This window comes from Mesocricetus auratus, unplaced genomic scaffold (genome assembly GCF_017639785.1).
Source record: "Mesocricetus auratus isolate SY011 unplaced genomic scaffold, BCM_Maur_2.0 Super-Scaffold_100001, whole genome shotgun sequence".
Taxonomy (NCBI): domain Eukaryota; kingdom Metazoa; phylum Chordata; class Mammalia; order Rodentia; family Cricetidae; genus Mesocricetus; species Mesocricetus auratus.
Window position 1 is genome coordinate 15,248,687 of NW_024429187.1, and position 14,066 is coordinate 15,262,752.

The window sequence follows — 14,066 nt, forward strand, 5'->3', positions numbered from 1 at the left end:
ACTAGTGTGGGTCTACACACACACACACACACACACACACACACACACACGCATGCACACACACACACGCACACACACATGCACACACAGACACATAGACACTGTTAACAATGTCATTTAAAAATATAAAGTGTAAAGGTGTAAAGCTAGGTGTTATGCCCCATACCAATAATCCCAGCACTTGGGAATACAGGGGCAGCATGATTGAAAGGAGGAAGGAAGGAAGGGGAAGAAAGAAAAAACGGGGCTGGATAGCCGTCCCATCCGTTAAGCAGAGGCTGCTCTTCCGGGGACCGGGTTCAGTTTCCAGCACCCACAATAAAAGCTCACACCCGCCCCGATTCCATGCCCCCCCTGCTGGCCGCTGAGGGCAATACAGGCCCACGGCGCTGAGCTACGCAGACCCACGCCAAGATGCATCAAACACATAAATAAAAGGAAAGGAGGAAAATGTCTTGGAGCAGCCACTGTCTTTAAAACAAGACAAAATTCGAGCAGCGGGCGGAGACTGCGAGACCCCGGGGTCGGAGATCCTCCCCCATCAACCCCGCAACCAGCCCCGGTGCGAGCCGTAGCCCCGCCCTCCTTCGGCCGGCGCACCTCCGTTCCCACGCTCGCGCCCTTCCGGCCCCGCCCCCTCCCGGCGGGCGCGCTTCCGCTCCGGGCTGGCCTTCCTGCTGCCATGGCGGTCGCGGCGCTGCAGCTGGGGCGGATCCTGTGCGCGGGGTCGCGCGGCCTGCGCGGCTTCGCCTCGGCCGTCAGGCCCGCGGCCTCGAGGGGCGGCCCGCGTGAGTGTGGGTGCGCCGCGGCGGGTGTGTGTGTGGGAGCGGGGAGAGGGCGCCCCGCAGTCCCTGGGTCACCGCGGGCGAGCGTCCGCCGCGGCCGGCCTGGGTCCCGGGCCGGGTGAGCCTCGTGCTGCGGGCAGGCGCCGGGGCCCGGTGCGAGCCGCGTGCTGGCGGGAGCGGGGGTGGGGGGGGCAGCGCTGCGGCGGGGGAGGCCGGAGTGAAGTCAGCGGCAGGACCTTCGCGCGCACGCGTGGGCAACTCGGGGGGGCTCCTCCGGGGCGGACGCCTGCAGCCACCCGGGTCCCTTCCCGGGCTCCCTCCGCGTGCACGCCTCATCTGTGCCGCTGTGGATTCCGTCCAAGTAGGAATAGCGCCAGAAAAGGGGCATGGAGCTCCCCCACTTCCGTCAGAGCAGGGGCCAGGGGTGACGGCTACAAAGTTCCCGCTGTCTTAGATGCTCTTTATCGTCTGACCAAGGGGTGTCCTCTTCGGAATATCTTGGAGTCCCCGTAGCCCCGTCACTGAAAACGAACTCCTCTGTGAGTTCAAGCAGGCGCACTCCCGAGCGCCCACACGCAGTCCACTGCGGGGACCGTGGGCTGTGCACACCACTCAGAGCTCAGGGACCAAGTATCCGGAGTTCCTGGCATATCCTCCCATCGCCCGCTGGCAGTGTGGGAATGATTCCTCCCTTGACCTGACTTTGGAGTTTTTCTGCACAGGAAAAAGCAAAAACAAAAACGTGCAACAAAGCCACACGTTCTCAGCAAGGAGAGCAGAATGTATAACCGATGTCACATAGTCTGGTGGAGAGGCGCGTACCGACTTAGAAGTTTACTGTTCTAGAACCCAAAGAATGAAATGCTACGACGTTGTAAAAATGTGGACTCCTACTCTGTGCATGGATCCAGTTTTGCTGTGAGGGCCACGGAAACATTCGGGCATTTCCTCACCTCCCACTGGCCCGTGAGCCTTAGCTTGAAGGTTGCGTCCTCTGTGGTACTGCCCACCATATTACCCAGTGTTCCCCAGAGAGGAGGGACCTGTGGAGTGGGTGGACGGGTGTGGGGTGTTGCTGTGACAGACTTGACCGTGTTTTAGGGAGGATTGTGGGAGGACTTTGGCCCTTTGGTCTAAAGAGCCGCGGAGCGTCAGGAGTTCTGTGGGCTGTTCTGTCAGAGCTTTGAAGATGATGATGAGAGCCGTGCAGAAGATGGAGCCCCCTGGCTTGTGAAGTTTCAGCGGGAAGCAAAGACTCCTGGGCCATTTGTGTCAAGAATCTGTGGCGTCAGAGCTGACCAGAAAGGGTGTTGGTGGCGCACGCCTTTAATCCCAGCACTTGGGAGGCAGAGGCAGGCAGATCTCCGTGAGTTTGAGGCCAGCCTGGTCTACAGAGGGGATGCAAGGACAGCCAGGACTGTTACACAGAGAAACCCTGTCTCAAAAAGACACATACACACCACCACCACCACCAACAACAACAACCAAGAGACCAGAACAACTGGAGTTAAACCTTTGTTTTGTTTTTAATTATTTATTTATTACAGTGTTCTCTCTGCACATATGCCTGCAGGCCAGAAGAGGTCACCAGATCTCACTGCAGATGGTTGTGAACCACCATGTGGTTGCTGGGAATTGAACTCAGGGCCTCTGGAAGAGCAGCCAGTGCTCTTGACCTCTGAGCCATCTCTCCAGCCCCTAAGACCTTTGTTTTACTGAAACAATTGATGCTGATCAGCTGGAGCTGAGGAATTAGCGGTAATTAAGAAGAGACTGGCGATACTGAGGCAAAAATCTTCTGGGGAGTGTCTCCCCAGAGTCAACCCAACAAAAGCTGTGTCCCAGAGGTGGCCAAGGTTGTACCTCCCTCTGGCAGCCCACCTTGGCCATGTACGCTGCCCCAGGTGGCACAGGTGGTACTGGTTTTGAAGGCATGTAGGGGCCAGGGAAAGCAGCCGAGGCTTGGCACTGTGAGGCCAGGAGAGGCCCATGAAGGTGCAGCTGGAGAAGCCGTGGAAGCCCCAGGGTTGAAGGGGTCGTGGAGAGAGGTTGAGGCTTTGCACCATGAAGAGAGCCCAGAAGAGGCTGTGGGTGGGAGTACGGCCTGCTTGCAGCAGAAGACCCTAACGGTTTGGAGATGCTGGTGCCGTGGAGTAGCCAGCAAGAGCAGCGGCAGGTCTGGAGTGGAGCCTGTGAGCTATAGGGGCAGAGCCAGAGAAGTGACCTAGGCCCTTTGGAGGAGCCCAGAAGATCATGAGTGAATCCCACACAATTGTTTGTGCTTTTGGAATTTAGTTTTGCTTAGTTTGGGTTGTGACTGTGCCCTGGTTCTTCTGTTTTGAAGTAGGAAAGTACTTGCTTTTGATTTTACAGGAGTCCACAGCTGAGAGACTGACTTTTAAGAGATTTTAGGTTTTAAAAGAAACTCGACTTTTCAACAGGACTGAATTTTAAAGTGTTTAAATTTGTAAAGACTTTGGGGCTTATGTTTTATGTTTTATGTTTTATGTTTTGGGGCTTATGAGGTTAGTGTGTGATCTTGGGGATGAACTAGGAAGGAAAGGTTGTGGCTTAACAGTGATGTGTTTGTGTGTCCAGAACTGCATTGTCCTGGGCAGTTTTATATCAGCTTGTCACAAACTAGAGTCACCTGAAAGGGGAGAGTCTCAGTTTGTGAAAATGCCGCCATAAGATCCAGCTGTAAGGCATTTTCTTTAGTGATTGATGGGGAGGACCCAGCCGCCATCCCTAGACTGATGGTCCTGGGTTCTGTAAGAAAGCAGACTGAGCAAACTACATCTGTCCATGGCCTCTGCATCAGCTCCTGCCTCCAGGTCCCTGCCCTGTTTGAGTTCCTGTCCTGACTTCTTTCAGTGATGGACCACGATGTGGCAGTGTAAGCCAAATAAGCTTCCTCCATATGTTGCTTCTTGGTCCTGATGCAGCAGTAGAAACCCTAGTTAGGATAAGCGTATACACTGAAAAGGGGTTCCCTGGGAGACTTAGCTCTCACGGTAACAGAGGTGGAGACCGTCCATGACGACCATTTCCAGGGTAACAACACAGGTGTCACACAGTAGGGCCCAGACCATCTGCAGGCCAGCAACACAGGTGTCAGCACTGGGGACCCAGACTCTGCAGGCCAGCAACAACAATAAGAGCAGAAGCTGTACCGTATTCACCACCGTGCTCCTAGTTTGTGATAAGTAGTAGAACATAATTGTTGAAAGAGCGAGTGCTGTGGGATGGATAGAAATACGTCAGATGAAGAGATGAGGGAGGCGTGGCCAAGCCGAGAAGGGAGTTGAGAGAACGGCTAAAAGGTCTGGGGAGCACATTGCAGCTGTGGAGCTCTTCTAGGTAAGGCTGGAGACAGCCGGCCAGAACACGAGAAAACCGTACGCTGTGCTTCAGTGACCTCGGTCCTTTGAGTATAAGTGGCCTGTACACAGGACAGTAATAATACTTGCATTTGTCATAGTAAGAAAGGCTAAATGACGTGGTAGTGAGTAGTCTTAGCATAGACTGTGCATGTGAAAGTACTTAGTACTTAGTGTAGTGCTTTACAGCACAGCAGGCATTCGTTGAAGCATGTGTCAAATAAGCTATGTTAAAAGTACTTTTGGTAAGTGAGGAGTCCATCTACTCCTACAGTCCTGTGATTTAATGTTGTGTTCATGAGTTTGTTATTGGCAATTTTTGTCATTGGACATTTCAAATCAGTTATCTTTAAAGATTCAAAATACTTAACTCTAGCTAGGTATTTTAATTTGAGACCATGAACCTACTACACTACAAACCTTAAAATTAGTGGAAGTATTTTGTTAGCTGAGTGTGGATTTTGCACACCTATAATCTCAGCTCTTGGGAGACTGAGGCAGAAGGATCGCACCACGTTAAGGACCAGCATGGGCTGCAGTGTAAGACCCTCTCGTATAAAAGGGAGGCGGTATTTCTTTAACGATGAGTTCTCTATATCATAATTGCCCTTGGAGTTCTTTGTTCCCACTCTGTTTTAAGCTTGAAGAAAACAGGTTATGTTCCATTTTCATGTTACTGAATGCCTTAGGCTGTGTTAGTGCTGCAGGCCAGGGACTGAAAAATGCTACGTTAGAAATTTTGGTCTTCCTTGACACAAACATAAATAAATAATGAATGAATGAACTTTTGTCTTTTAGGCCTGGCATCCAGAAGTGAAAGGCCAATAAGGAGAAAGGTACGTATGTAATGTATTTACTTGTCTCTTAATGATTTCTGAAGTCCCAAAGGAAGGCTGAGGATACGGCCAGAGGAGGCTTCGAGGGGTCTCCGGGCAGCTACCACAGTCCTGTTAGTAGTTAGTCTAAGAGTGTGTCAGCTTTAGGAGGTAGGCTCACTCAGCACGCCCAGAAGAAGGGTACGAAGCTAGCATGCAGGCTGTCTGACGAGGCCTTCAGAAGTAGCATTTATGTCACCCCATGTTCTCCTCTGGGCATCTTTAGGAGTTTGGGTCGGGTGATGAACATAGAGTCAGAGGCCCAAGCATCCGTCCATCATCTAGAGCAGTAACTCTCAGGGAAACATTGCTCCCTCTGGGGTGTGTACCACCCTGATGCTGATGTCTAAATTTTGCCAGCCTAAACCTCCACTTTAGAAAGATACTTATTTTTATTTATGGCACGTGTGTTTGTGTGTGAGTTTATGTGCACCACGTGTGTGTCTGGTGCGTGTGTAGCCAGAAGAGGCTATCTACTCCCTGGGACTGGAATTCCAGGTGGTTGTGAGCCACCTGATGTGGGTGCTGGGACAGAACTTGAGTCCTTTGCACAGACAGTAAATGCTGTCTCTCAACCCGTGAGCCATGCCTCTAACTCCAAACCCTGCTCTTTGTGTGGAGGCCATGCCCTGGTATGTAACACTTTCAAATACAGGTGTGTTCATGTGATTGACTAAGCTCTTCAGTCATTTATCTCGGGCTTGGAGACATTATGTACTTTTAAATCTGTTTAACCTTGATTAATCTATATAAGTGTTGTGACACGTGTATGTGTATGAAGACCAGAGGACAGCTTTCAAGAGTCAGTTCTCTACCATGTGGGTCCTGGGGATTGAACTCAGGTTGTCAGGCGTTGTGGCAAGCACCTTTGCCCACTGAGCCCTCTCACTGGCCCCTCAATATTGATATCCTCTTGTCTCCCCTATACTCAGGCTCCTCCCTACTGCTCCCACCCCACCCCCACTGTTTCCTCTTCCTTTAGTCCAGGATGACCTTAAAGAAGTATGATCTAGAACTTTTAGAAAAAGTTTAAGTATTTTTATTTTGTGTATGTGAATGTTTAGCCTGTGTGTGTGTGTGTTTACATGTGTGTGCCTGGTGTCCAAGGAGGCCATAAGAGGCTGTCAGATTGTCTGGAGCTGGAGTTACACACAGTTATGAGCCCACCTTGTGGGTGCTGGGATCTGAACCTGGGTCTTCTGCAAACTCATCGAGGGCTCTTATCTGCTGAACCGTCTCTCCAGCCCCTGGGCTAGCACTTCCCAGGTGCTGGTGTCACGCGTCTGTACCACCATGGGACCTCGCTGGGGTCCAGTCCAGGGCTTTGTGCAAGCTAAGCACCGTTCTACCAACTGAGCCACGTCCCCAGGCCTGTCTCCAGGTCTCAACATTTTAAGTGTGAACTTGCATCATTGAGGTTTTTATAAACTTCATAAACATTTCATGAACCTCATAAACAAATCGTTAGTGCTTGTGAAGGAGATGCGACATTAAAGGAGAGCTTGTCGTAGTTTGAAGCAACCGGACAGAGATATTCATGCTGAGGTAGTGTTTTTTACTTAAGCAACAAATTTGTTGGAAATCAGTCTCTTACTGGTCACCGTGTGTGTAGTGCGGCGAATGTGCCACGGATGGAGTGCAGCGGCCAGAGGACAGCTCTGCGGACTCAGTTCTCGCCCTGTGGATTCTCGGGCAGGTTCAGGTTGCCAGGTGTGCACAGGAAGCCCCTTTCTCGGTTCCTCACAGCCCTGGAAATCAGATTTTGTGTAGGATAGATCAGCTTTGTGTATCTCAGTTATAGCTTTTGTCTTAAAATTAAAGACTGTGTCTGTATTTGAAGATTAAAGTATTTCATGTTTCTTAGGCACTGCCTCCTAGGACGGAGAAGATGGACGTTGACCAGGACTGGCCCAGTGTCTACCCTGTTGCGGCGCCATTTAAACCCTCTGCTGTCCCTCTGCCTGTTCGAATGGGGTATCCAGTAAAGAAGGGCGTGCCCATGGCAAAGGAGGGGAACCTAGAGCTCTTAAAGGTAAGTACGTGCTGGACCGGGGCTCGGACAGCTCCTGGGGGTGTAGGCGACATTTCTGTCCTGCCAGCTCACCCCAGTAACCCCACAGAGACTCATTGTTAATCACAAATGCTCAGCCGATAGCTTAGGCTCATTACTAGCTGGCTCTTTCACTTCATTAACCCATATTTCTTATCTGCCTGCTACCACGTGGGGTCCCTTTTTCCTGATCAACATTCAAGATTCTTGGCATAGTTTTTAGAGCAACTTTCTGAATTCTAATTTTTCTTTCCAAATGAGTTTCTTTAAGATAGATAGAGGCCTTTTACATGCTTGGCATCATTACAGAAGTCACGGGGGGGGGACGACTGGAGAGCTGACTCAGCACTGAGAAGCATTGGCTGCTCTGCTCTTCCAGAGGACATGGCCTCTCACAGCCATCTGTAACTCCAGTCCCAAGGGTTCAATACCTCAATTCTCCAGCTGGAGGCAGGCATGCACAGAGCGCATGTATACTTGCAGGCAAAACACTCATACATAAAAAAGAAATAAATAAGACTTAAAAAAATAACACTTAGATTCACTTTAAAAAGTTACTTGTGTGAAAGGAATCGACTCTTTCACCTTTCCTAATTTTGGCTTTGTGCCTCCCTGTGTTGACATGAATGCGTGTATCCCTGACGTCATTAAACTGGTCAGCTGAGTGTGGTGGGGCAGGAGGGTCAGGAGTCCATAGCAAGTTCCAGGTGAGCCTGGGATACAGGAGGCTTTCTGAAAAAAATTAATAAATAAATGCAGTCGACCGTGTAGTCGAGATTTGCTGGCTTTGTTCATTCAGTTTTTAAAGTGCTTATTGTGTGCAAAGCAGAAGTAATGTACCAGGTTTCTTGGAGATTGACAGATTGGTATCCTTACACATGCTTTCACAATTATTATTACTGTTGTTTTTACTTTTGAGACTGTCTTGTTATGTAGCCAAGGATGACCTTGACTTCACAGTCTTCCTGCCCCAGTGTCTATGAGTGCTGGGATTACAAGTGTGAGCTAACACACCCTGCATGCCTTCAGTTTTATAATGGAATGGCACACGAATACTGTAGATACATGGCATAAAGAAGGCTGTGAGCCGGGCGGTGGTGGTGCACTCCTTTAATCCCAGCACTCGGGAGGCAGAGGCAGACGGATCTCTGTGAGTTCGAGGCTGGGCTGGACCGACAGCCTCCAAAACAATACAGAGAAACCCTGTCTCGTAAAAATAAAAAAAAAAAGAATGCTGTGAGAATGGTGTTTATTTTTAACACGACTGCTGTCAGAATGTGTGCCACCTTATTCTGGAGGATCAGAGCTGAACCAGACAGAACCTGCTTCCTGACTGATTGCTTGGAGCTGATGCTGCAGAAGAGCTGTCGGGTTTTACTTAGGTCATGTATTGGGCCTGTGGTTTGGTTTATAAGAAGATGGCCCTTTTCATGCGTTTATGACATAGCTAGCATGGTGATGCATAGCTGTAGTCCCCGTTCCTAATGAGGCTGAAGCAGTTTGAAAATATCTGGGAAATATATTGAGACTCCAGCGCACAAAAACGGGGGTGGATGGAGAAGATTTGTCTGTAATTTATCCTTTCAAAATGTCTCTGTTTTAGATCCCGAATTTCCTGCATTTGACTCCTGTGGCGATTAAAAGGCACTGTGAAGCTCTAAAAGGTAGGTTTTCTCTGAGAACTGAAGACCGACTTACAGCAAAGGCTCTTACGTCTGTGGAGATACAGCCTCGTGTTTCCTTTTTGTTTGGTTGAGAGCGTCTTGTTCTTTACTAGGTAGCCAGATATTGCTCTGTATCCCAAGCTAGCCTGAAATTTATAGTTTTCCTACCAAAGCCTGTTATGGGGTAGTGCTCCAGGAAGGCACCGCCCTCCTGCCTCTTGCATTAAACAAATACTCATAAGTAGTTGTAAGATGTTGTGTATAAGCTTTAATAAGTAATTTTTGCTGCGTATTATAACCTCGTCGAAAATAGAGGTTGAAACCAAGGTATGATTATGCACACTGTAGTTCAGTAGACCCGGCCAAGAGGATGGTCAGTTTGAAGCTGGCCTGGATGGTTTAATAGTATCCAAAAAACCCAAACTAACAAACAAGACAAAAAGAAACAAAAAACAAAGTGAAACCATAATTTGTTCTTAAATTACCAGATGGTGGACTGGGCTACATCTAAAGGTAAACACCATTGTGAATATTTAATAGATACGCAGAAGCAGATTGTAGGTGTATTTTCCTTTGGGCCACAGCTCACAAGTAATGACAAGGAGACTTGCTAATTATGAAACACGGCCCTAGGTTAAGCTTGTTGCTAACTAGCTCTTACAGCTTAACCCCTGTCTTTATTCTTCTGTGTGGCTCGGTTGCCTTTACTCTACTGTCCGTCCGTCCGGCTTCCTCCACGCCTGGCTGGCAGCTCTGCCTTTCTTCCTCCCAGCAGTCTCTGCCCAGAAGTCCTCCCTATCTCCTCTGCCTACCTATCGGACACTCAGCTTCTTATTGCTCCATTCCCAGCAATGCACCTTCACACCGTGTACAAATGCCACAGCAGCAGATGGCCAGTGTCGTAAGGATGTGAGGCTCAGAGTTGCTTGTCTTCGATGGTGCTGGTGTTTATATGGTGTACTGCCTTTGCCACCGGAGTGGACTAATATGTTTGTAGAAGTTGCCAAATGATTGTAAGAAGCACTGTGAACCTCTTCTAAAATACTATCCCTCAGGTCAGCACATTTATCCAAAAACAGAATTGACGCATTTGTCACATTCTTGGTCATCCTACATACTCATTCTATAAAATGAGTTCAAATGTGAAAGTATATAACTTAAAAAACACATTGTTTTTGAAATTTTTGTACATGCAAACAATGTATTTTTATCATGGTCACCTTAATCCCACCCAAATACACCTCCCACTCCTAAGTTTTTGACCTTTTTTTTTTTTAATAACCCACTAAGTCCATTTTGTTCTGCCCGTATATATACTCATAGGTGTGGGACCATCCACTGTGGCATGTGTTGAGCTGCTAGGAGTAAGGACACCAGCCATCAGTAGCTCCTCATCTAAGATGGGGACTCGTGAGCCCCTCCTACTCTGTGACTGCAGTCATGGGCAGCCATGGCTACTGAGAGTTCATGAGCACAGCTTCCGGTTTTTCCATCCTCTCTGTGATGGTTCCCAGCCTTGAGGTGGGTGATATAGGTGTCCTGGTTGTTGTTGAGTTAACCACTGTCCCCTGCTGTGATGTGGTCCTAGAGCTGCCCTAATCTGTGGGCTTAGAGGTGTGTTTAGAGAGTACTTTCATACTGTGTCAGTTAGCCAAATAACTGTATGGCCACCCCCGGGGCCCTTATGCTCCCTACTTGTGGGTTCTTGACCAGGTTCACAGTACTGGGCGTGTGTTTCCTCCTGTGGAGAGGGCTTAGATTCGATCAAAAAGCGCTTGGCTACCTGCATAATACCTGTGCCACTTGCACACATGGGCCTCTCTCGCCACATCATGTGTTATTGTAGCTTGTGGTTCCTAGCTGTGTGAGACTGATGATGATTCTTTTGCCCCCGGCGTAGCAGCCTGGGGATTTGATCAAGTAGCCAGTGGGGAGGAAGCCTCCTGGTCAGCGCCAGCCTGATTTCGTCGTGTCCTGTGACCACATTGTCTTCGGCAGTAGGGTCTCACTGTCAAGTTCTGCTGCATAGCAACAGGCAGTGGCAGTTGTTTGTACTGCTCTGGAGGTCTCCAGGCCACCCTGGCGACAGCTCTGAGCAGGCACTCGCCTGCCGTGATTCTCGCTTGTAGGTGGGTTCAGCCCTTGCCGCTGAGTTGTAGAAAGAAACTGTGTAGACTGGAGAGAGCACTGCAGCTCTAGCAATGGGTTCAAATGAGCAAGACTCAGACTCGGTGCAGGATGATGCTGAGTATCTGAACAGCCTTGGGACATCACACAGCAGAGTTTGCTTGTTTGAGTCAGGGTCTTGCTGTGTAGCCCATGTGAATCCGAAACTTGGTCTGTAGAACAAACTGGCCTCTACCTTGCAGTGATCTTCCTGCCTCTGCCTCCAGAGTGCTACCATTACAGATTTGACCTGGTTGAATGTTTAAAAACATTAACAACTTCAAAGTGATGCATGTATGTGTTTAATCAAATAGTAGGAGCCTCTTGCTGTTTCATCCCTGCCTCTCATCCTAGAAACATCTTCTAGTCATGACTTGGTTCGTGTAACTGCTCCCAGAGGACAGAGTCTGTTTGCCTTGCAGTGTGCTTTGTACGCATGCGCATGAGTAAGTAACAGAAGCAGCTGCAGGAACACAGCCCCACTCTAGTTCCAGATCTGCTGACTTGGAGCTGCCTTGTTGCTCCCTGGGCATAGACATAGCGTATATGTCCTCCACCTCCATTGGGGCCTCCTTCCCACACAGATCACTGTACTTTTCTTGTCACTGTGACAGAGTGCCCGACTGAATCAGCTTACAGGAGGATTTGTTTGGGTTCACAGTTTGGGGAGTTCTAATCTGTCATGATGGTGATGGGGAAGGCGTGGCTATGGGCTCCTGGCTGACACAGCTGGAGTGTAAAGTGACTTACTGTCTTGGCAGATCAGGACATAGAGCGATAACCCCACAACAGTTTCCTCCAGCTTGGCCCTACCTCCTAGAGGTTCAACAGACTCCCAAAGCAGTGCCACCAACCCACAGTGAGCCTGCAGAGGAATGCCACTCCCAACAGCAGCAGTGACATGAAGGCAAGCGTTTTCATGTAGTCCTGTGTGCGTGCGCGTGCTTCTGAGTGTGTGCGTGGGTGTGTGAGTGTGTGTTTACGAGTGTGTGCACACACCTGTGCTTACATATGGGATAAGCACCTTTGAGTTCTTTCCTGGTCCGAAGCTGTTGGGTATTCTGTAGTTGAAGAGTTAGTTCCTTTGGATGGCATCCTAGTGTTCCCTGATTATCCTATCAGAAGCGCTCTGGAGTGAGAGTACTTGTTCTGACTTTTAGGAAAAGAACAAAACCTACAACGTTTCTAAAAATGACAACGGTTCCAAATTGATGTCCCACTTGACACAGATTGAATTCTGTTTTTTTTTATCTTGTAAAAGCTAGTTAACAAATGCATTCCTACATGCCATGAAAAATTATATTTTCACCTTTTTAATTTAAAAAAAAGTAGCTTTAAAATTGCATTCTTTAAAAATTCTGTGTGTGCATGTATGCATGTGTTAGGGTGTGTGCTTGCCCATGGTGTGCATGTGGAGGTCAGGGACAGCGCTTGGGAATCAGTTTTCTCCCTCCACCTTGTGGTCCCTGGGATCAAGCTCAAGTAGTCAGTCGTGGGAGCGAGCTTCTTACTTACTGGGCTGTCTTGCTGACCCCGTTTTTTTTTCTAAGCATTGTTTAAATGTGCTTGTATTCTAGCAACTGCTCTCTGAGTCCTAAATTGAAATGAAGGCTTCTGTACAGCTAATCCAGGATGGCAGCACTGTTTCCTACAGAGCGTAATGAGCATTTTCATATTTCCTTAATTACACTTCTGCCATCTCTGGCTTGAGATTGCATCTTCCAAAAGACTCAAGGTTTTCAACATTGCTTCTCAGTTTCCTTTCAAAGTAGGTCACTTCAGATTCTATATCTAACTTCCAAGTGGAAAATGTGAAATACAGGAAAGTCAGTAATTTACCAAGGTTTGAATAATCAGTGGAGAAGTTAAATAAAAGCCAAGGCTTTTCAAAGTCGGCCCACTGCAGCACCTATCAGATGAGACGCTAATGGGTCTATTATGTGCTTTCCACTTGGTTGCGTTTTTTGGACACATATCTTAGGTAATTTAGTGTAAAAACTATAATTGCCATCTGGTGATTGAAATGACTTATTTGCAGTTTAAAAGAAAAAACACTCTGTGTAAAACCAAAAGTCCATGGCTGTGCAGACTAGTCTCTTAGGAGTGGTTGGTGGCCTGCGGCGTGGTGCAGGATGCGGTGTGCGTCCCCGCTGGGTGTGGTGTTCAGCCTTGCCCTGCTGTCTTTTCTTTCTTCACATCAGGACAGTCTCCACTGCAGTGAAGCCTGCCTTCCCTCAGATACAGGCTTCAGGCATTTGTTGTTGTCTCGTGAGGGTTTTGTTTGAGATAGGGTCTCTCAGGTTAGCTCAGTCTGGCAGGCACTCCCTGTGTAGCCCAGGGTAGCCTTGAATTCATGACCTCAGCACAAGCCACCTATGTGAGAGAATCTTTGTAACTCAGACTGACATTTTACTGATGCTGCCCCCCAAATGTAAAGGAGGATACAGTGCTACAGTTGGGAAAGTGTTAGCTTGGGGAAATGTTGCAGGAGAAGGGCCTCAATGTCCCCCAGGTTATCTGTCCGCAGTGATGACCAACTTCTCTCACAGTGCACGTTACAGGAGGAAGCCTGGGTCTCTGAGGTCTATTGTTTATAACCCAAGGAGCCGATTACTTTCAGTTCACAGACTGAGAAGAGCCCCCAGTGTGAGAAATCTTCATCCTCAGCTAAAAGCCGTCTCCAGACAGACTTGACAGGAGCAGGGCAATGTGGAATCTGATACTAATAGCTGTGGGAAGCTGTCAGCTACTCCCTGTGAACAAACTGGGAACTGTGTTTATACCTCTGCTCAGGGAATGAGAGCCCTGTCCACAAGGGCTTGGAAAACTACTGTGGTCTAGGTCTCAGGCCCAGACCTACCTTCTGTCTAGGGGGGTCTTGCCTGGAGATGAGGACAAGCTGTTAGTGTTTTCCATTTTACCTGCTGGCTCATTGGGTCACATGGAAAAGCAGGAGTTAATGTTAGGACCCTCTTGTGATGGCGTAAGTCAGTTTCTGGAACAATGTTGACAGGACTTAGCTCCTTCAGGGATTTCAGCTCCTTTTAGTTGATCTTTTTGGTGATGTTGATTTGGGAATGAGTTAACATTGCTTCTTGCTGTTCACAAGCAGTAGATAGACTCTGGGCACTGAGCCGTCTGCCTCT

At 48.6% G+C, this 14,066-nt stretch overlaps 1 protein-coding gene across 3 annotated transcripts in view; it reads left to right on the forward strand.

Annotated features, from left to right (window-relative positions):
- Positions 1 to 647: 647 nt before the first annotated feature.
- The window catches only part of Mrps35 (mitochondrial ribosomal protein S35), a 32,674-nt gene continuing 19,255 nt past the window's right edge, over positions 648 to 14,066 (forward strand). The window contains exons 1-4 of one of the 3 annotated variants that reach the window (XM_040743648.1): positions 648 to 788; positions 4,964 to 5,001; positions 6,905 to 7,072; positions 8,694 to 8,754. In XM_040743648.1, the coding sequence (XP_040599582.1) occupies positions 683 to 788; positions 4,964 to 5,001; positions 6,905 to 7,072; positions 8,694 to 8,754 (373 nt within the window). In that variant the 5' untranslated portion in view covers positions 648 to 682. Of the gene's footprint in view, positions 789 to 3,634; positions 3,682 to 4,361; positions 4,411 to 4,963; positions 5,002 to 6,904; positions 7,073 to 8,693; positions 8,755 to 14,066 lie in introns of those variants that run through there. The other 2 variants (XM_040743650.1, XM_040743649.1) reach the window with 2 other exon arrangements.